The sequence below is a fragment of the Dama dama genome, chromosome 25 (assembly GCF_033118175.1).
Source record: "Dama dama isolate Ldn47 chromosome 25, ASM3311817v1, whole genome shotgun sequence".
NCBI classification, from domain to species: domain Eukaryota; kingdom Metazoa; phylum Chordata; class Mammalia; order Artiodactyla; family Cervidae; genus Dama; species Dama dama.
Genome location: NC_083705.1, coordinates 17,762,401 through 17,783,423, shown reverse-complemented (window position 1 = coordinate 17,783,423; position 21,023 = coordinate 17,762,401). Strand labels below are relative to the sequence as shown.

Here is a 21,023-nt window from a genome sequence, read left to right as displayed (position 1 = left end):
TGTTTGAACTTGAGAAGTGGGGCACATGCTGTCTTTGTCCAGAGGAAATCATGCTTTTCTCCTGGTCGAGGATGGGCTCCATCAGAATCATACCCAGTTTGCTCCTTTTCTACTTCTTTATCTTTCCATGGTTTCATGTCGAGTCAGAATGGAAGGACTGTTTAGTTTTTGTGAGGGGCAAAAATGTGTTTTTGAACTGAGCAAGGTAAGGTTTGAACCCATTCTTTTATCTTTCTTGTATACTTCCATTTTCACTTTGAGCATAAAGAAGGTTGAGGAAGCAGGAGATGGGAAGGTGTTATTGTGAATTAGAAACAGAGGAAAAGGCGGGTGGGGAGTTGGAACTGAACCCCACCTCCTCCAGCCATTTCCCAGCTGGTTTTGAAAAGACTCTGAAAGGAGAATAACGTCTTTAATCAAGAGCAATAGTATTAGCTCTTTTACTATAAGTTATACTTTTCTTTGAGCCTATATTTATTTTACCAGGCTAGAAATAGCTGAAGTTATTTCAGCAGCCCTGACTATTGTCTAGGAATCAGATGTGGGCTGGGAATAGACTGGCTGATTACACTGTTTAGAAATAAACCCGTTTGTTGGCAGTCCCTTCTGGTGAGAATGGTTCATAAAGGTCCCTGTGGCTGGTTGTTCCATGGTGCTTGCTTTTATATCAATTCAGTACCCTCATAATGAGATCTTCTTCTAGAATATATTATTATAAATCTGTTGTAGAGGGCATAGGGCTCGTCAGGTATACAGGCAACATCAGAAAGCCTTGGAAGAAATGTCTTAACTAAGTACTGACGCTGGTGCTACAGTGAAGGGATGAATGAACTGAAACGCTTCCATCTCAGAGTCTTTTCAACTGAAAGGCTCTTGCCGCATCATAGCCAGGAGTTCAGCAGATGGACGGACTGAGAAAGTGGTGGTGGGTGTGATTGTGATGTTCCTGGCTTCCTCTGACCTACCCTGGGGATTTCTGCACTTCATGTCACACGTGGCTCTTTGTTGATGGTATGGAGAAAAAGTAGGTGCTGAAAGAACCAGAACTGACAGCAGTTCAGAGACCTTCTGGGTCTTCAGGTCTGAGACTGTACCCTAGGCAGCCTCCAAGGCGGAAGGCCCTGGACTTCCTGTGGCGTTTAAGACCCAATGTTCTGTGACTGAGAATGTGGCCTGTCATGGCCACAACTGGTATGATGACAAGATGACTACCTGAGATAAGAAGAAAAATGGAAGTGAAAGTCGTTTAGTCGTGTCCACCTCGTTGCAGCCCCATGACCTGCAGCGCCTTTAGGCTCCTCTGTCCACGGGACTTTCCAGGCAAGAATACTGGAGTGGGTTGCCATTTCCTCCTCCAGGAGTTCTTCCCAACCCAGGTCTCTGCTTTGCAAGCAGATTCCTTATGTGCCTGCAATGAAAGAAAGGGTAGAACCAAATACAGAGGCAGAAGTTTTTTTCCCTCCTAGGAAGGTTATTCTTGATCTGGCCATTTAAAGACCTTTTCATTTCCTCTCAGATCTTTTCAAAGTGACTAACCTGAAAAATCTTTGATGTGTGGGCCAGGACATGATGGAGGAGGGCATCTTCTTTTTCTTTCCTTTTACTCCTTGGAGAAGAGATGAAACTAAAATGGCTCTAAGGGAAAAAAAGTTCTTTAAAAAAATAAAGTTAATAAAAAAACAAAAGGTAATAGCTCTTTGTAAACAGCTTACCACCTTACTTCCTGTGGTTACATGCATTACCTTACGGTCGTGATTATGAAACGTTTCTAAAGAAATGTTAGGATGATCACGTAACTCCCTCCTTAAGGCTTCAGTGGAGCCCAAAGGCATTGCTGTTCACGTGCATTGTGAGAGGCCCAACACAGTGGGGACTTCATAAATATCAAATCATTGTCATTAAAAAACACTCCCCACTTTGCTCTGAGACCTTCCGTTCGATGAGTGCACATGTAGGGGAGTGTTAATGACAGCTCAGTGAGTGTTGCTTGAGGGTGGTGACGTCACCGGCTTGAAGCCTTTGGTGCCAGGTGAGGGGATTGTCATCTCATCCATCCTCCCCAGGTTGCCACGAGGGGTCTCCAAAGACAGGAAAAGAAGAGTCTGAGGAGAGGAGACTTCCTGGACATTCTGTGATCGTTCCCTGGCTCTGCACCATATTGTTTTATAAATAAGGCAGTTATGGTTTCTAGTCTGTTATTTTTCTACAAAAATGGAGGACGTGTGACCAACAGTGTTAGCCTCAGTGAATAAGATTCTGTGTTTTGGCCATCACTGGTCCAAGTATGTAACCTAAGAACTGAGCTTATGTTGCTTCTCTCGCAGCCATCTTTGGCTTTCAGTAAGGAATCTGGGCAACATCTGGACTGAGGATCAGACACCTTTACCGGCACTTTACAGGATGCTTCCGTTTGCTGTGTGATAGAACGCAGGTGCGGGAGGGAGGCGTCTGGACCCCAGAGTCGTGGCGTCAGGAGGTCCCCGGAGAGCATCCTTAGCCTCTGCAGTGGTCCTTCCGGGAGAGGAAGGGGCTTGGGCGTCGGGATACCCACGCTCAACTCTTGGTTCTCCCATTATCTTGCCTTGTGACTCTGGACAAGTCACTTAGCCTCTCTGAACCTTAATGTCTGTATCTGTTAAGACAAGGGTTTGGAGTAGATCCATCCAAATTCACATTTCTGCAGCTCTGGATTACTGGCTATAGGCCTCTAATTGGGCCGGATCTCCTCGTCCCTGATAACCTGTCTCCAGGGCGTGGGGCCCCCTGCTGTACACCTCCTTGCTTCATTTTCCCACCGTCTTTTAGCTCCCGTCTGGATGCCATCTTCTGTTTAACATGGAAGCCTTCCTAAACCATCCAGTTACTCCCTTGAGCCCTTCCTCTCCCTGCCAGCGTGTGTGTCCAGGAGCTAGGCGCCGTCCTGCCGTTCTTGCTGACCACTACCCCATGGTTCTGGTCCCATGCCAGGTTCAGCACTCTGTCAGGGTGTGGTGGGTTGGATTTATCCCTGATCATGATGCAAGAACATGGCCTCTGCCCAGTCATTTGTTCCTGTTCTCACACTGGCTTCTAGCTCTTTTCTAGACCCTGACTCTCTGCTCTCCTGGCTTCCTGCTAGCTGGACATCTTTTCCTTTCCTTCTAGAATGCCACCTCTTTTTTTTATTGTCTAACTTCTAAAAGCCCCATAGATTATCTCCCATTTCAAACCCTAGAGATGACTATCCTGATATGTTGATAAGAGGTGAACTTTCTCAGAGGAGTTTCTTGTTACAGTGTCAAATGTGGTTATAAGTCACTGGAATTTAAGGATCCATCTGCCAAGCAGGAGACACGAGTTCGATCCCTGGGTCGGGAAGATCCCCTGAAGAAGTGAAAGGCTACTCATTCCAGTATTCTTGCCTGGACAATCCCATGGACAGAGGAACCTGGAGGCTCCGTCCGTGGTGTCACCAAAAGATTGGACACGACTTGGTGACTAAAGAGCAACAATAAGAAGCTTTGAGGGAGGTCAGCCCTCTTCCCATCCCAACACTAGAACAATCCCTAGAGCAGAGCCTCCCATATCTGCCTGGTGAGCAGAATCATCACCCAGTGCTTTTATTATTATTTTAACATTTGTTTAAAAAGATTTTTCGTTTGGCTGTATTGGGTCTTAGTTGTGGCATGAGGGATCTTTAGTTGCAACATGTGGGATCTAGTTCCCTGACCAGGGATCAAACCCAGGCCCCTGCACTGGGAGTGTGGTGTCTTAGCCACTGGATCACCAGGGAAGTCCCCACCCAGTGCTTTTAAATCACAGATTTCAACCCTGCTCTAGAGATTCTGGTTTAGTAGGTGTAGGTGGGGACAGAGGATGAGATGGTTGGATGGCATTGCTGACTCAGTGGATGTGAGTTTGAGCAAACTCAGGGAGATAGTGAAGGACAGGGAAGCCTGGGGTGCTGCTGTCCATGGGGTCGCAAAGAGTCAGATACGACTGAGCGAATGAACAAGTGGGGCCCGCCGTGTGTAATTTTCAGAAACTCCTCGTGTGCCCCTCATGGTCAGCCAGCACCAGGAACCACCACTCGAGAACGGCTGACAGGTGGACCATCAATCCTGGTTTCACATCCATCTCTACAGTGGGGGACTCACTACCTCCTGAGATAACTACCCTCTTTCAGCCAGTCTCTGGAAATGTGCCTTGACTCTAAAATGCTTGAAATGATCAGCTACTTGTATCTAAAACCCCATATTTATAGGTAAAATAAAAAGTCATTTAATGAGTAGATTAAATCAGGCTCCAATTTTTAACAACTTCTCGGGTATTTAAGAATAGGTGGAATCACAGCTTATGTGGAACACCTTTATGCAGCTATTTGAAAATATCTGACTATAGCTTGTGGTCTAAATCTCTGTTCCCAGCTGCGTCATTTGCAAAGCCTCTTTTTAATGATTCTACAGCCATTATTCAATCAATACCACTGTACTCTGTTCAAAACCTTGAACTGTGACTTCCATTAAGGAAGCTTTTTTTGGGGCACAGTCATCTCCGCTGATGAATAATAAATAAATGCCGAGCACCCATCTGTAAGAAAGCTCGGGCTCCCATCTTGAAACCAGATTTCTGACATCAGAGTGGGCCTCTGCGCCAGCCACATTGGAGAAGCTGAGTGTGGTGTTTATGACGGTAGGCGTGAGTTCCTGTTCTTTGGGGCTAGGCCCTTCAGAGAAGACTCCCCAAAGGTGGTGGTGTGTCCCCAAGACCTGAAGGACCATAGGAGGCTCCCCTGTAAATAGGAGCAGACAAGTCTTCAAGACAGAGAAAAACCAGAAAGGTGGGGTAGAATAGGTTGAACATCCTAGCTGTGGTCTGCAGAACTAGGATGTAAAAACTGCATAGTTTATGAGGTACGTCCAAGCACTTTGAGACTCAGAGCCTTTTCTCAAGTTCCTCCCAGAGTCCTGGTGTCTACGGCTCCCCCAGAACCTCCCTCCGAGCAGTGCTGCTGTTTCGTGACCCACATGAGCGTCCAGGGGATGGGCAGCCTGCGGACCCATTTCTGGCATTTCAGAGACTTGGCCACTGGAATGGTTCAGTTCAGTTCAGTCACTTAGTCATATCTGACTCTTTGCGACCCCATGGACTGCAGCACGCCAGGCTTCCCTGTCCATCACCAATTCCCGGAGCTTGCTCAAACTCATGTCCATCGAGTCAGTGATGCCATCCAACAACCTCATCCTCCATTGTCCCCTTCTCCTTCTGCCTTCAATCTTTCGCAGCATCAGGGTCTTTTCCAATGAGTCAGTTACTATGGCATTAGGTGGCCATAGTAGAGTGTGTTCCAGGGATCTGCTCTATGATAGGCATCTGTGTATAAAAAGCATGTGATCATGTGATTTTGGCCCCAAGTGTTCAGTGTGGCCTCCTTGTCTCTCCTGCTGGACTAGGGCCCAGTAATAACAGAGCAGCGTCCACCCCCTAGAAACTACTTCCAGGCTCCTGGAGGTGTCTCCTTCATCCTCCCTGTTCCCGTACTCTCTGGGATGACTGTCTTTAGTGCGTTTATTGTTCGCAGCCAGCAAGGCCTTATGATAACGTGAGGCTTTGGAAGCCCAGCAGTGCCAAGACTTGTCTCTGTGACTATCCTCTGATAACGTAGAGAGAGAAATGCAAGTCCCTGGCATCAGTAGTTGGCCAACTTCCAGAGCCAAAGCTGAATTAGAAACTCATTAAATACTTCGAGCCAGTTAGGCTGGCCGGGCTGTGCAGAGGAGGGGAAGGGGTGGGCATCTTTGTTGGCAAATGGCAGGCTGTGAGCAGGGCAGGGCGGTCCAGGAACCGAGACAAAACAGGGCCAACTTGTCTGTCACACAGACGTGCTTGTGAGTTTGCTGGTTTGGTACAGACACATAATGTATGCTAATTACTGTATTTCCTTTTTTTTTTTTTTTTCCACGGGAAGTACTCAGTTGGAAAGCTTTGAAACCAAAGAGGCAATGCAGAAATGCCCAAATGTAGACATTACATAAAGGAGAGGAGGAACAAAGGGAAACAGGGATCTGAATTTACAAAATGGCTCAGCATTCTGCTCTCTCAGCACCGCCCTCTTCCTTCAACCTGATGGAGAAGAACACAGACTGCCTGTGTGTGATGTCCTTGGCAGCATCTCTCCCAGAGCTTGAAATCTGTTAGATGGAAAGAATATATAGTTAGCAAGATGAGACTCTGGAATAGTTCTTGTAGCTTCCAGCAAATGTGAATAAGTAAGTGTGAGCCGGTTCTCTCTCTCTGACTTCAAGGCACCTCTCTGTAGACCACAAGACTCAGGTGTTAACTGAGGAGGGCCTGTGACTGAGCTCACTTAAATAATTATCCATTAGTAGGAAAGACTCTCTGAGTATCTTTTTCCACATGTCAAACCTTGTAACTCTGGTGTTGCATTAGATACCCTTGGGTGATGGTTATTCATTAAATCAAGTAAGAACAAACCAACATAATAAAATAATGGTTTTTCTAATGAAGCTTATCAGAGTGCACAGACGTTTTACGTTGAAAAAAAGTAGACTAGGGAAGAGAAATATATTTTCTTCATCAGGGACATCAAAATCCCAAGGGTTGAAGTACTGATAAGTATTACCCCAATAATCCTTAATTTATTATTATAAAAAGATATAATTTATTCTTTAGTTTTGGAAACATGAGACGTTTAGGAAATTTCATAATGAATTGATTGCTCTGATGACAAGGCAATGTCGATATTTTCCAGAACAGATTAGAAAACACATTAAAGCATCATATTTATCCTTTAAGGATTGTAAGAAAGAAGTGACATAAATTTAAGCTTTTTTTTTCAGATGTTTTAAGCTTCCTATAAGGCTTTTTGTCCCAAGAGCAAACATTTAGCCACACTGCACAGAAGGTACTGGATACACAGTTGAGTGCCAGGTGGGGAGGGGAAATCCTCTTCTGGCCCATCTCCCCCTCCCCAGGTCCTGGTTGTCTGAGGGCAGATTCCTGTCGCAAGTCTAAATGTAAGAGAAAGAGCCTCCTCTTCATCTGGGGCTGTATCTAGCCTGAATGCAGCTAGGAACCTGCTTCTAGAGCCGCCTCCACACGCTGATCCAGAAGAGTTTTCTCGGAAAGAGGGAAGACACCCAGCGGATCCTGGTACCTCTTCTAGAAAAAGTTCAGGCTTAGAGGGAGGGTATCTGGTCTGCCCGGAGGCTGGATGAACAGCGGTCTCTTCTTCAGTGTGGTTGGCAGAAGAACTGTCCAGATTGCAGTAAACCCACTGGCCTTTGCTCTCCATGTAGGACCAGCCTTGTACTGAAGATTCTGGAACCTGAGTTGTGGGAGGGCCGGGAACCTTCACGTGTGCCGTGCAGCCCCTGCTCACGACCAGCACACTCCAGCCTCACACTTAGGAGTTCTGGGGAGCCCGATTCCGTCCCTTCTCCAAGAGGGCCTTACTTGTTGGCACTTTTCACTAGGGTCAAAACATACTCCCTACTTATAGTATTTTATCTGTGAAAGGACAAAGAGTAGTGCATTCTAAGAACTTTGCTTAGTATACACATGGAAATTACATATATTCCATGGGTATAAATACATTAAAATTATCCAGTGGAGAATAATACAAGATAGGAATGTAGAAGGTGATTTTTATGCATGCTAATTTTCTTATGAGAACCTGTTACTTCTCACCAAAATTAAAATCTGGAGATTTTCTTAAGAGCAAGTTTTCTCAAAGTCCCCAGTTTACCTGACTTCCTCTTTGAACTTATTCTTAACTGGAATTTCAGTCTTTCTTAAAAGATGATCGAAGAGGGTAGAACTGCTTTTCTACCTGTTGGAGTCACTTCTGCATTATAAAGTTTGGACTGTTTTTCAGGAGAGCTGCCTGTACTGTTTCAGAATACATTTAACAATGCCTCAAAAATGCCCCTTAGCCAGATTTAATTGAGTCATGTCAAAAACAAATCTCTGCTAAGTAAATATTTAATTATATGGCCCTGAATTTACTCCTTGTTTCCTGTGTTAAATTTTTCTTAAGTCCACAGATGTAGTCATTCACCTTCAGTCTCCTCCCGAAGGTCAAGTGTGGTTTGGGGACATGCTGTGGTATCCCATTGATGGTGACCTTGTGAAGACTTAGTAGATGAGTAGAGAATCAAGGTGAAATCTTCATGGTGCAATCTTCCCAGTGATCCCCTATTTTAATTATTTAAGGAATCATAAGAGGGTGGCTGAAAGACCTGAGGCAAAATTGAGTGCACTTGTGAAAAATACAGACACAAGCAACTTCTGACCTCCTGCTGCTGCCTGTTGGAACAACACACCAGAGTAGAGGATAACGTGGGAGGGGTCTGGGAAGACTTGCCCCTCTCACTTAGAGTGAGAAAAGGAACAAACCAAGGGTCACACGGGAGCCCAGGTGTCGGCCTGGGGCCATTTGGCCGAACATGATAAGGACTCAAAGCGCAGCAGAGGTCTTGGAAGCCCGGCTAGGCTCCACGGGTCTAAAGACCTTTGCAAGTGGAAAGAGTGTGTTCTGGAGTCAGTGATGTTGTGAGCAGGGCATCTGAGGGAGAGAAGCCGAGGACCAGGACATGGAACCTTCCTGGCCTGGCCCAGCAGACCGGGCACGTAACTGAGCAGAGAGCAGGAAGGCAGAACGGCGGCAGAGCTCTGGTTCCGGGGTGCTTAGCATCGCCCTGCAGCCCCAGGAGAGGGAAGACCCAGGTCAGTCAGAAGTCAGCGGATGCCTCCCTGGGCAGCTTCTGAGTGGGGCAGTCAGTGTATACATAAACAGAACTAACGCAAACAACAAAATTACAGCTCCCTTGGGTTGGGCCGAGACTTTATACCCCTAACAGATACGACCAGCGTTGCTCATAGCAGCTGCAACACACAACAGCGTCCCCACCTTCCCGTTGCACATGGTGGCCACTGAGGCACCCCTTCAGCTCAGACCAGATCTCAGGTCCCTTGAGCCTCAGATGTCCAGGTCAGGACCTCAGAAGTCCCTTCCTGGCTGATCACCAAGCTGGTTGCTGCCCCCAGCCTGACTCTGCCACTGCAGATGGCATTGCCCCCTTGGGACGTTGCTGGGAAAAACTCAGCTCGCGCTGTTTCTCCCTGATGTATGGCTAAGAGCTTCCAAGGGATTAGTGATTATTAGGTAGTAGGTGTGGTTATCTCAGCTACTTGTAGTTTTCTTCTTCTGTTTCCTTTCCAATAGCTAGTAATCCAAAGGACTGATTGATTTTCATTTTTAAGGCAGCTGGCTTTCAGGTTGAGTCCTGTGATGATTTGGTTCTGAACAGTAACAGGAGAGGGTGAAAGGTCAACCATTTTCCTGGATTTGATCAATGGCAGGAGTTTGATGGCAAATTAAATGCCAGATAAAACTGTCAAATAATTCTGAGAATCGATGCTTCATGGGAAAAGTTGTTTGAACCTTTAATGATCACATTGACTCCCAAGAGAAATAATTCTAGAGTCTTCTCAGACCTTAGGATAGTAATACATAAAAACAATGTGAGGATGATTTAAAATAAGGTCACTTATGTTGTTATTGATCGATAGCATATTCAGCATCTGCACTGTCTTTGTTTCTCAAGGGACCACATAACCATCAGAATCATCTGAGAGATTGCATTAGAGTCCCAGGCTCCACCCATGCCTCCTGCATCAGACTGCCTGAGTGTGGGCCCTGCAGATCTGCATTTCATTAAGCGTCTCGGTGACTGTGAGGAATATTAGATTCTGAGAACTGTCAACCTACAGGCGCATGTCCCCCAGACAGAAAATAAAGCCATGCCCACCAACCAGGCCGAGTATCATGGCAGTGGATATGTAGTGTGTGTTGGGTTGAATTTGTAAAACAGGTGTTAGGTACTACTGGATTATTTTAACATCTCTGGAATATTCTGCCCTGACTCTCCTTTGTGTGGGGGTGGTTGGAGTTTGCAAAGCAGGACAGCACTGCAGGTACTGGTCCCATCGGGGGCGGGGGTGATGGCCAGCCGGAAGTCAGCAGCACCACCACTTCACTGGAGCTTTTCTCCATCACCTTCACCAGCTCTTTCCTGATTTTACCTGCCCTGTAAATAGTCACATTTCCCAGGACTGCTTTCAGAAAAAGGCTCTTTCTGTGTTCTTCCAGAGCATCACTCAAAATAGTGCCTCACAGTGCATCACCATGCATCACTGATGCCTCCCAGATCTGTGCTTCTGACCCCACCTATGGCTCTAGCATCAGATCCGCATTTCTGCTTCTCCGTTGGACAGAGCCACCTGACTCTCCCACGGGAGAGACCTCAAACTCAGCGTACCTCAAGTCTAACTCAGTGTCTTCTGTCTTCCCTCCTGACTCTTAAAATGGCTTTTGGCTAAGACCCTAGGCTCACTAACTACCCAGGTTTCCACCCTTCATTAATACTCCCTTGGGCTATTGCATAAATGCCTTGTGCCTCATTTTTCTCATCTGTAAAATGGGAGTAATGACTTCCTCCTAGGGTTCATGTGCAGATTAAATGCAATAACCGCACATAAATAACTTAGGTCAGGGCTGGACCCAGGGCGGGTATTCAATATATCTTAGCCATTTTTATCATTCATTCCTTTATCAAATATTGATAGAGCTCCTGCCGTGTATCAGACACTACTCCTGACTTGCATTTCCCAAATTAGACACTGTCAAAACTCAAAGTCTCCCCATTAAACTCTTTTCCCTTCAGGGTAGGTCTCATTCATGTTTCAATCTCAATGTTAGTTTCTGGAGTTAGCACTAATTTGCCCAAATTGAACTTTAGAAAGGTGTGTTCTCTAAATAATTCACATTGTCTTAAACAGGGAATAGAACATCTCTTACAAAGGAAAGAAAAGAACCAGTGAGATTAAAAAATATTCTCCAAAACCTCCTCTGATCTCAAGAAAGTGAGGTCTAGTTGTTGAACCATAGAAAAGTGTCATTTAGTTAAGAAGCAGCTGATACTAGCTATCTTACAGTTGAACCTAATTCTTGATAGGGTATCTGGCACATGACAGGTATCCCTGAATACAAAAATAATTCCCAAGCCTAGATCTAAAATTCTGGGAATATTCTACAATATACGAAGGACAATGTATCTTAGATAAACCTTTTTTTTAAACAGTAAGGTTTCAGACCTTGTAAACCCCCAGAAAAATCTGGAAAGCACTGGGAGGCATTGACAGGAGTGGGGATCAGAATTAGACAGACCAGACTGAAAGCTTCGTTCAACAGCTTATTTTATTTCTGTGATGCTGGATACGACAGCTAACTCTTATTAAACAATTTACTTCATCAACTTCAATTTCCTAATCTGTAAGAAAAGGATTAATTAAAACAGTTGATCTTTGTGATTGGGGTCGCGAAGTTTCAGACATGACTGAGCGAATGAACTGAACTGATCTTTGTAATGCTCAAATAAAAAGATTTTATAAGCCATGAAGTGCCTCACAGTAAAAGGGAGTGTTAGTATTCAGCATCTACCGCACACACCAGCTAGAACAACTGTCTGCAGTATGCAGAGGAATTGCCTTTGGCTGCTGTAGGAACACATCAGTCACCTATGATATTCGGCTGCGGGGCTGAGGCTCAGCTTTCTCTCCCCTAGAGGGAGGGGTAGGTGGAACATCACCAGGACTCCTTCAGTCCCCCCGTTCTGTGAGATGAGGACATTTTGGTTCCTTCTGCCACAGGACTGGCAAATTCTCAAGGCTCATGAGTAGGAGGTTTTCTCCTTGACTCCTTACATCTTCCTGGTGGATGGTAAAGAACCTGCTTGCCATGCGGGAGACCTGGGTTCAATCCCTGGGTTGGGAAGATCCCCTGGAGGAGGGCATGGCAACCCACTCCAGTATTCCTGTCTGGAGAATCCCCATGGGCAGAGGAGCCTGGCGGGCTGCAGTCCCTGGGGTCACAAAGAGTTGGACAGACTGAGCAACTAAGCACGCACACAGCCTGGCCTCTTAGAGGCAGAAGGGACTCCTGTCTCATGCGTGAGGAGCATATGCATTTTTCTCATCTGCAGCAGGTTGTGTTGAGAACAGGGTGCTCAAATCTCCAACCTTGTTGTAGCCCAGAGCTGCTGCTGCTAAGTCACCTCAGTCGTGTCTGACTCTGTGCGACCCCATAGACGGCAGCCCACCAGGCTCCGCCGTCCCTGGGATTCTCCAGGCAAGAACACTGGAGTGGGTTGCCATTTCCTTCTTCAGTGCATGAAAGTGAAAAGTGAAAGTGAAGTCGCTCAGTCTTGTCCGACTCTTAGCGACCCCATGGACTGCAGCCCACCAGGCTCCTCGTCCATGGGATTTTCCAGGCAAGAGTACTGGAGTGGGTTGCCATTGCCTTCTCCGGTAGCCCAGAGAACCAGGTCCATAGACTTGGCACATGTTCCTCAAGGTTTAAACGTGCAAACATGAGGAAAGCACTTTGCAATGGTAGAATGTTAGGCAGGTTTGATCTCTGGAGTTGGCGCCCCCAACAGGTTACTACATTGCCCTTCACGAGGTGTGCTTTTTTAAAAAAAATCTGTAGAATCTCTGCTTTGTGAAGAAGCAACCTTCAGGTTATCTTATCACTCTCAGCTGGTGGCAATATTGGGCACTGCTGTTTTCTCTGTGGATGTTCTCCAGGAAGCCAGCATCTCTCTCTTTTTTTTATTAACTTATCTTAATTGGCATCTCTTTTTTTATTAATTTAAATTGGAGGCTAATACTTTACAATATTATTAATTTATTTTAATTGGCATCTCTCTTTTTTTATTAATTTTAATTGGAGGCTAATTACAGTATTATAGTGGTTTTTCATCAACACCGTCTCTAAGATTTATTTCTACTTCTTTTAGCTGGAGCATAAAGTAGAGAAAAAGAAAAAGTAGACAAATGCATTTCTTCCACTTCTAAGCCTTGGTAGCCAGGATTCTCATCTCTCTGGCTTGAGACCTTTTAGAAAAGGGAGTGGGGAAAGGGAAGATTACCAAGGAGAACGGGATTGGGTAGAAGAAAACCTCGAAAGGGGGATTTAGAAAAAGGGTACACTGAGAACCCTGCAGAAGGAATCGGACCTGTCATCCTTGGTACCCTGTTTCCCCACAAGCTGTGCTCCTAGTGTAAGCAGCTGGGACAGGATGGGGTGGAAAGGCAAAAGAAGGCTCCCCTTGTCCCCTGGAGCAAGGGGGTACACATCTTTGTGCGGTGAACATATCTGGGGTGTGAGAACCTTGGCAGTCTGGGCAGTTTGGGTTGTTTGCTTTTCTGGGCATTTAAAGGACAGAGAAACATACAACAGAAGATGGCAGAGAACCCAAGAGAATGATGGCATGGAAGGACCAGCAGACATAAGGAAAACCAAATGATGACAAAAAAGAAGAACAGTTCAGTCCAGGAAATGTGGAGAAAAACAGGAATAGACTCACATTCTGTAATAACTGAATTCTCTGTAATGTAAAAGATATCTAAGGTTCTGCAAAAGAAAAGCTCACAAGTAATGATTAACTTATTTTAATTTTAATATTTATGAAGTCTCCTGAACTCTTATTTATAATGGAATTAAAAAGACACTGAAAACTTAGAGAGTGACACGAAACTCAGGAGCATATATCAGTGCCGAAACAAATGCAGAAACAAAACAAATTTATTTCCAACAGAAAAGAAAGGCCATTTCCAGGAATATCAGGGAGAAGGTGGGAGAGAACTGGGCTCCCATTGTTCAGAGGAAACAAAGAGGGGATTGGCCTGGGGCTGTGTGTGGGAGCCAGCGTGCCCTCTGCAGGGCGAGCGGGCGGGCACTGGCTGGCCAAGGGCTGACCCAGGCTCCCTGTTTACCTCTCACAAACCAGTCTTGGCATCGCAACTTGAAAACCTTTATTTTGGACGAGGTGGATTGGGAAAAGAGGGAGGAGGGGACTGTGTCGCAGCCTTGGCTGTGAGTGGCAGCACAGCGTGTGACACGGGTCCCAGGCCTGCTCGCCGGTACCGTCTGTGAGGCTGTGGGCAAGTCATGAGACCTTGAATGTTTGGTCCATCAAGAGGGGAACAGGGTGTCTGCTCCCATCACTTCAGAGGACAAGGCGGGAACTCTGAAGCTCTCTACACCAGAAGGGCTTACTGCTGTGTTCTCGTGATGGGCTCTCTGCTGATCAGAGTGGAATGTTCTCACTTCCACGAATCTGCCTTAACTTAGGTATGTCTATTGATCCAGGTGGGCTAGCATGAAGCACATGGAAGGTGCTCCCACACGTGTGTGACCTGAAAACCAGCTGGCAGGGTTGGGTCACGCCCCTGCTCTCTTTGCCTCCTCCTTCCCTGTTGCCTCTGGGACAGACACACCCAGCCTTGAAAGAGTCCTCTTCCCAGCCCCAGGCTGAGAGCTAAAGAGCAAAGATGAGAAAGATAAGGGTTGATTTGGATGTGTGAGGGCGCCTGTCCGGAGTTTTACTGCCTGGGGAAGGGGTGTGTGTGTGTGTGTGTCTCCCTGATGGCCCGGTGCTCTGCGGTCTGCCCTGACGCTGTGGATCTTTGGGGACTGTGGAATCAGGAGATACAGAGTCACCTCCTAGCACCGTGTTTTAAGGGTGTCTCAGTGGCAGGGGGCACTTCCCTGGTGGCTTAGAGGGTAAGGAATCCACTTGCAGTGCAGAGACCCGGGTTTGATCCCTGGGTGGGGACGATGCCCTGGAGAAGGGAATGGCAACCCACTCCAGTATTCTTGCCTGGAGAAGTCCATGGACAGAGGAGCCTGGCGGGTTATAGTACATGGGGTTGCAAAGAGTCGGACAGTGGCAGGGGTGAAGGGCTGAGTTGTCCAGCCTGCCTCGTGGTCACACTCCCCCAAGGAGATTTCTCGTTGCAGTGAACCAGGAGAGGCTTCTGTTAGGTATGCTCCTGGGTCTCTTCCCAAATCCTCCCCCAGTCCTCCTATGGGCACCCCCGTGAGAGGCACCATTTCTCATGGCCTTGCGGAAGTGCCGGTACCAGAAACCCAAGAGTCCGTTCTGGTTTTCCCCAGGGCCAGGAGTTGGAGGACTTTGCGGGTGGAGGACCCTTCTCCTGGCCCGTCTGTATCAGTGATGCACGGCCCTCCTCATCACCCACTCCTCACTGAAAGAGTACCCAAGCAGTCTTGATTCTTCACACCCATTTCTTATGTTTGCATATGTTCATTTTCTCGGAAAAGCAAGTTGTCGGGATAAGGTTCTGCTTTGTGATCTTTAATGGAGATGGAAATGACAGAGTCATCCTCAAGACATGCAGTTGTCATCCTCTTAGAGACAGTTTGAGAGGTTTCAGCATTGCGAGTTGTTACTTTGACAAGGGTTTCCCCCTCCCTCAGTGCTCCTGCAGCTTGGACCGCACGCCATCCTTTGTGCTCGGCTGTTTCTTTAAGCAGCTGCTGAGACCGTTGCTGGTGTTGCTCTGGCGTCAGGGATGCTGCAGCCTCCTCAGCCACTGTTTTGGGGCCGACATTTGACGTGTGTGGGAGAGAAGGGCCAGCTGTGTGCGGGTGAGAGGGCTCTTGGGTTTTATGGGGCTTGCTTATGGCTGTGCCTCAATAGATAGTACGTGTCTTTTTAAATTTAGCCATCGTCGGCCCTTTCTGAAACCAGGAGAGAGCCTCTGTGTGTGTGTGTGTGTGTGTGTGTGTGTGTGTGTGTCTGTGTCTGTGTCTGTGGAGACAAGACCCTATAAGCATCCTAAAAGTTATATACCTAGAAAATGATGTTTTACTTTCAAAGATTTCAGCATCACCTGGATATAGTCAAATGCAAACCACTGAAACAGCCCATCCTTAAAAGACATAGAGTTAATCAGTCAAAATTTCAGTAATTAAAAAAAGGCCCAGCAATAACTGAAACATACAGGCTTACTGAGTTTCAGCAGAGCCTTTGGGAGCACGCAGACAAAAGTCCCGTTGTGTGTGAGGGCCCTGCAGCTTTGGGGCTCCATGGGCCTTCCTCTTTCGATTCCAAGGTGGAGCAGACCCCTTTTTGTCACATAACAGCCCCTCCCTGCCGCCCAGGATGCAGCCTTCACAATTGCCCTGCGTTTCGTAGGGGAGCCCTCAAAGACTTTTCCTTATCACAGTAATAAGTGACCCCATCGGTGCATCTCCAACGCTTGCTTTTGCTTCCCCGAGACGAGGGCTGAGGTGACCTGACCATCCATCTAGGCCCCTGACGGTCTCCCTGTGAACCGCTGCTGGAGAATGCCGGCTCCAGGGGCCGAAAGAGGCTGCCACTCTGCTGTCTGTCTCTCCTGGGAACTTCTTTTCTGAAGCAGCTCAATGAGACCTTTGCAGGCGAGGGTGGTGGCCTCTCCTTCAGAATGCCTGGCCCGTTTCCCAGGGTGAAACACTCCCCAAATATGCAACTTTGTGAGCAGCCCAGCAGCCTAAGCCCAGAGCTGCCTGCCGCCAGGAGAGCTGGCATGGGGTGGGGGCACGGCACGGGCCCCTCGTGCAGGCCCAGGGTTCGCCAGATGCCAGGAAGGCCCGGCCCCCGGTTACGTCGTCAGTCTGGGGTGAGAAACTGGCCAACAGTTGGCCGTGATGAGAGCTTGAAGCTTTCTCTCTCTAAATCCCCTCCTTCGTTCAAATCTGATCCTATAAAAAGGCTTTTGTGGAAGAAGCAGCCATGGCATCTTGGTGCATGTCTGTGTCATTGCTGTCAGTATTTCCAAAGATGGGCAGAAAAAACGTCTTTGGTTGAATTCCTGAGCCAACAGGCCCCCAGACTGACTTGGACCGATAGAGGTAAATGGCAGCTGTCACATGGCATTTGTTTTGTTTGCAAGTGATGAAGCGAACGAGGAGAGGAACTTCTTGAGGATGGTAAGAACCTGCTTCTGGGGAGCTCAGCATCAGGTCCTCACGGCATGTTTGGGGAAGGGGTTGGCGCTGGGCTGTGCCTGGACCTGCCCTGGGAAGGGCGTGCTCAGCAGGGTCTGGGTATTGTGTAGATTGCTTAGGCGAGAGAGGAGTTCTGGAGAGGGAGCTGATTCTGGGTGCCTTGCTTGATCTGCTTTTATGGGCTCCTGCAGAACAGAGCCATGGCCACTCTCCTACCCTGGCAACACGCTTTCTGAGGCTTTGGGTGCAGAAAAGAGTCAAAATTCTGATCAAGGAGATGAACATTCACTTCTCCTTAGTCTTAAGTTTTTGCCTAGTTTTATCTCCACTTAAGTGTCCCTAAAGCTCCTGAAGTCTTTGTTTCAAGGAGGCCACTGATGGAAGGACCTGGAAAAAGGAGGGTTTTTAATGTTTTTCTGGTTGTCATTTTATGATTTGTGTATTCAGTTTGATGTTTTTTTGCTTTAGCTTAAAATGCACATGCTTGTCAAAAGCAAAAACTAAGCCAGAAAGCCATGTCCAGAAAATTACAGACTTGAGCATTCATGATAAACAAATGTTCTTTCCCATGGCTTAATTGAATTATTTTTCTTGAGGCTGTCCTTCACCTGTTCAAACTGTGTGACATTGTTTCTTCATGTTCATGCATTTGGAGTGAAATATCATATACTTTTCCTTAACTTTACCCTCTTTTTTTGTGGGTGTTCTGTCTTTGCCCTTTCCCTCCTTCTTTTGGCCAATATTCTTCTCCTAATGCTTTTTGAAGGCTTGCTTCTTTCAGCACATCTCTGATTTTATTCCTCTGGATCTCCCCCTTGGCATTGAATGCCAAGCTCTCCCCTGGCATTCAATGTCTGTGCCACGTCTGTTCTTCCAAACCCTCGTCCGCAGCGCAGTGAAGCGGTGGACTCTGTAGCCTGGATGCAGGGCTCGGCTTGACCATGTCTTAGTTCTGTGACTTGGGGCTAGTTCTGTAGGCTTCATTGTCTTCAACAGTACAAGGAGATAAGCGTGGTACCTATGTCACAGAGCTCATCTGAGGACTAAATGAGTTCGTACTTGTGAAGTGCTTGAGACAGTGCCTGACACCATTATTGTTTAGTTTGGGCTTCTTCCATTTCTAATGTGGGGTCTACTGGTAAATATTAGCTGTTAGCAGTGATAAGACCATGGAGGAGGATGGACTTGTCAGCGTGATGGTGCTAAGTATTTCAACATGTTCTGTTTCTGTAGTACTTCTGGTATTTGATGATATAAAGCAAAAAAGCCCTGACTAAAGCTGCTTTCTGTTTTTCTTAACCTCTTTGTTGAGATTCAATTCATACACCATACAATTCACCCCTTTAAAGTGTGTTCTTCAATGGTTTTGATACACTGCATTATTTTTTAAGAATTTCTGGTAAAATATATAAAAAATATAAAATATGTCATTTTATCCATTTCTAGATGGCATTAATTACATTCACAGTGTTATGCAATACCATTGCTATTCCCCAAACTTTTTCATCACCCCAAAGAGACACGTGTACCCATTAAGCAGTAACTCCCCATCCCCCACCTCCTCTGGTAATCTCTGATTTTCTGACTCTGTGAATTAGCCTGTTCTAGGTAGTTCATGTAAATGGAATCATACAGTTATTTGTCCTTTAGTGTCTGGCCTATTTCACTTGGCATAATGTTTTCAAGGTTCATATTGGTTCCACTATCAGAACTTCATTCCTTTTTATGGCCGAATTATACTCCATTGAATGGAGAGACCATAATTTACTTATCCAGTCATCCATCGGTGGACACTTGCGTTGGCCCCACCTTTTGGCTATCTTGAATAAGGCTGCAATGAACATCGATATACAAGTGCCTTTTCAAGTTCTTATTGGATTGGCCAAAAAGTTCATTTGGGATTTCCCATAAGGTGGTACAGAAAAATCCAAACAAACTTTTTGGCCAACCTAATACTGTCAATCCACTGAAAAATGGAACTGTTAGGCCATGCAGAAATTCTATATTAGCTTTATGAAGAACGGTTGATGTTTCCCTGGAAAGCCGTTGCTCTTTGGTCATCTGTCTTGTATACTGTCCTCTGGTGTTTGTCTCCCTCAGATTCCATTCCAGCTCCTCCCGTCCCCAGGGTTTTGTTTTCCTCGCTTTTCTACCCTCCCAACCACATGTCTCCCAGCTGGCTGGCTGAGGGACACCCTTCTGCTCCGTCACCCACTGGCAGTGCATATAGCACCCACCCTGACCACACATCCACCTGATCCCTTTCATCTCATTGTCTGAGGAAGGACAGGCTTGTAGGAGGTCATCCGTAGGTCCCAGACCACCCCTGCTGGAGGGGATTTCAGCCACATGCTGTTCCTAAAACCTTTCAGATGTGGGGAGCCAGGGGTGTGGAGCCAAAAGTCCTGCAAGGATTTCAGCCCTTCTTAGACAGGCTCCTTCATTCTCCCATCACCTTGGTCTTATGTTCTCCATCCACTTTGCTTTGTTTTTTTGTCCACCCTGTCCAGAGGGAGAGTTGTTCTTCCATCTTTATTTGCTCACAGTTCCTGTAGTTTTCTAGGAGTGAATTAATGAATAAATACTGCAGCAGACTATAACCCGCCTCAGACAGCCATTCTGCTTGTTGGGCTAATTGTTAGCTTGGGTTTCTGGATGTCATTCATTTCACAGTAAGGCTCCTAATTAATCTCAGCACTGTTCTCACCAGAAGAAAGGCTGATATGGAGAAACATCCCCAATTACCATGAGAAAGGGGATGTGGAGAGCCCCGTTGAGTTTTCCTGGCATCCACCCCTTGTCTCAGATGAAACCCGCCCTTCACACACAGGCAGCCTGGCGATCAGGCCTGACAACTAGAGGGTTGTGAGAGCCGGCAGAGCCCCAGACCACACAGACCCAGCTCGGGAGGAGCCTGCCGTGGCTATACTCTTGTTTAGTGACACCCATTGTGTTTCCCAGGACAGTGGAGAATCCTGGTGCCCTGAGCGGCGATGCCTCTGCTGCCCCAGAGGCAGGCGGGGTGGTTTTAATCCGGAGAAAGCTAACGGTCTCTTCTGTCTGTGTTTCTGTGCCTGCAGGACAAAAGATCCTTCATCACCGAAGTGACGTTTTAGAAACAGTGGTCCTGATCAACCCCTCAGATGAAGCCGTCAGCACTGAGGTAAGCATGTGGATCTGTGGCGCCTCACACAGTGGACGGAGCCCCAGCTGATGAGAGGGGATGGGGCAGTTGGTGAAGAGGGATAAGGAGCGGGGGAGCAAGTTCTGGGTCCAGGGGTGCTTCTGTGGCCCTGGCCGGAGGCTGGTTCTCTGCATCAGCACCACCTGAGACTGCCCCTTTCAATAAGGACAGCGTGGAGGACGCTGGCCAGACCGTAGGGTTCTGTAGAGGTGAGGGGTATGGAATGCTGGGGGTACCCAGAGGGTGTGCTGCTGCTATGGAGTCTGGCTGGGATGTCGCAGGGTGATTAGACGCAAGCCTTCAGGCTGAGACGGCTGTGACCCAAGTGTGGAGAGAAAAGGCTTCTCAGACGCAAGCTTTCTCAGCACATCCTGCCCAGCCCCTGGTCACGGTTGAAAGGCAGGATAGCACAGTGGTCAGGAATATGGGCTCTGCCGCCAGACTGCCTGGGTTCTACCACCCACTAGCAGGTAGCCTTGGGCAAGTTATTGACCATCTCTGTCTCAGTTTCTGTCTTTGTGAAATGCAGATGCTAATAGCGCTTGCATTTAGTGATGTGTCCAGACGTGTCGAGTGATCAGAACAGAGCATGGCACACGGCAACCAAAACATCAATGTTGGCCGTTCTTCTTCTTGTTTTTATTGCCACCATATAAAACTTTTGCCAGAGAGAGTAACTGGCTATTTCAGAGCCTACTGTAAGATCAGAACTAGGCTAACACCAAGAATCTTTGGTCCCCAGGCCAGAGGAATTGATGCATCTCCATTTCCCAGTGTCTTTACTGTAGTTTGGTACCTTTAGGGTTGAATTGCTTCTTGGATGTCAGAATAGCCACAGACCCAGGTGCCTCCACTATCCACGGCATTTCTTCTGCCCACACTGAGCATCTCTGTGACTGTAGATTGTTTTCTTTTTTTAAATTGAGATACAGTTCACACCCATAAAATCCATCCCTTTAAAGTATGCTGTTCATTGGG

General features: G+C 47.0%; 1 protein-coding gene across 2 annotated transcripts in view; it reads left to right on the top strand.

Annotated features, from left to right (window-relative positions):
- MAP1B (microtubule associated protein 1B) overlaps nt 1–21,023 on the top strand; it is a 93,017-nt gene that overhangs the window by 49,571 nt on the left and 22,423 nt on the right. Inside the window, exons 1-2 of one of the 2 annotated variants that reach the window (XM_061129581.1) lie at nt 16,536–16,843; nt 19,942–20,024. Coding sequence is in view for 1 of the 2 variants with exons in the window: in XM_061129580.1 (XP_060985563.1) it covers nt 19,942–20,024 (83 nt within the window). In the remaining variant the exon portion in view is untranslated. Of the gene's footprint in view, nt 1–16,535; nt 16,844–19,941; nt 20,025–21,023 lie in introns of those variants that run through there. The other variant, XM_061129580.1, reaches the window with a different exon arrangement.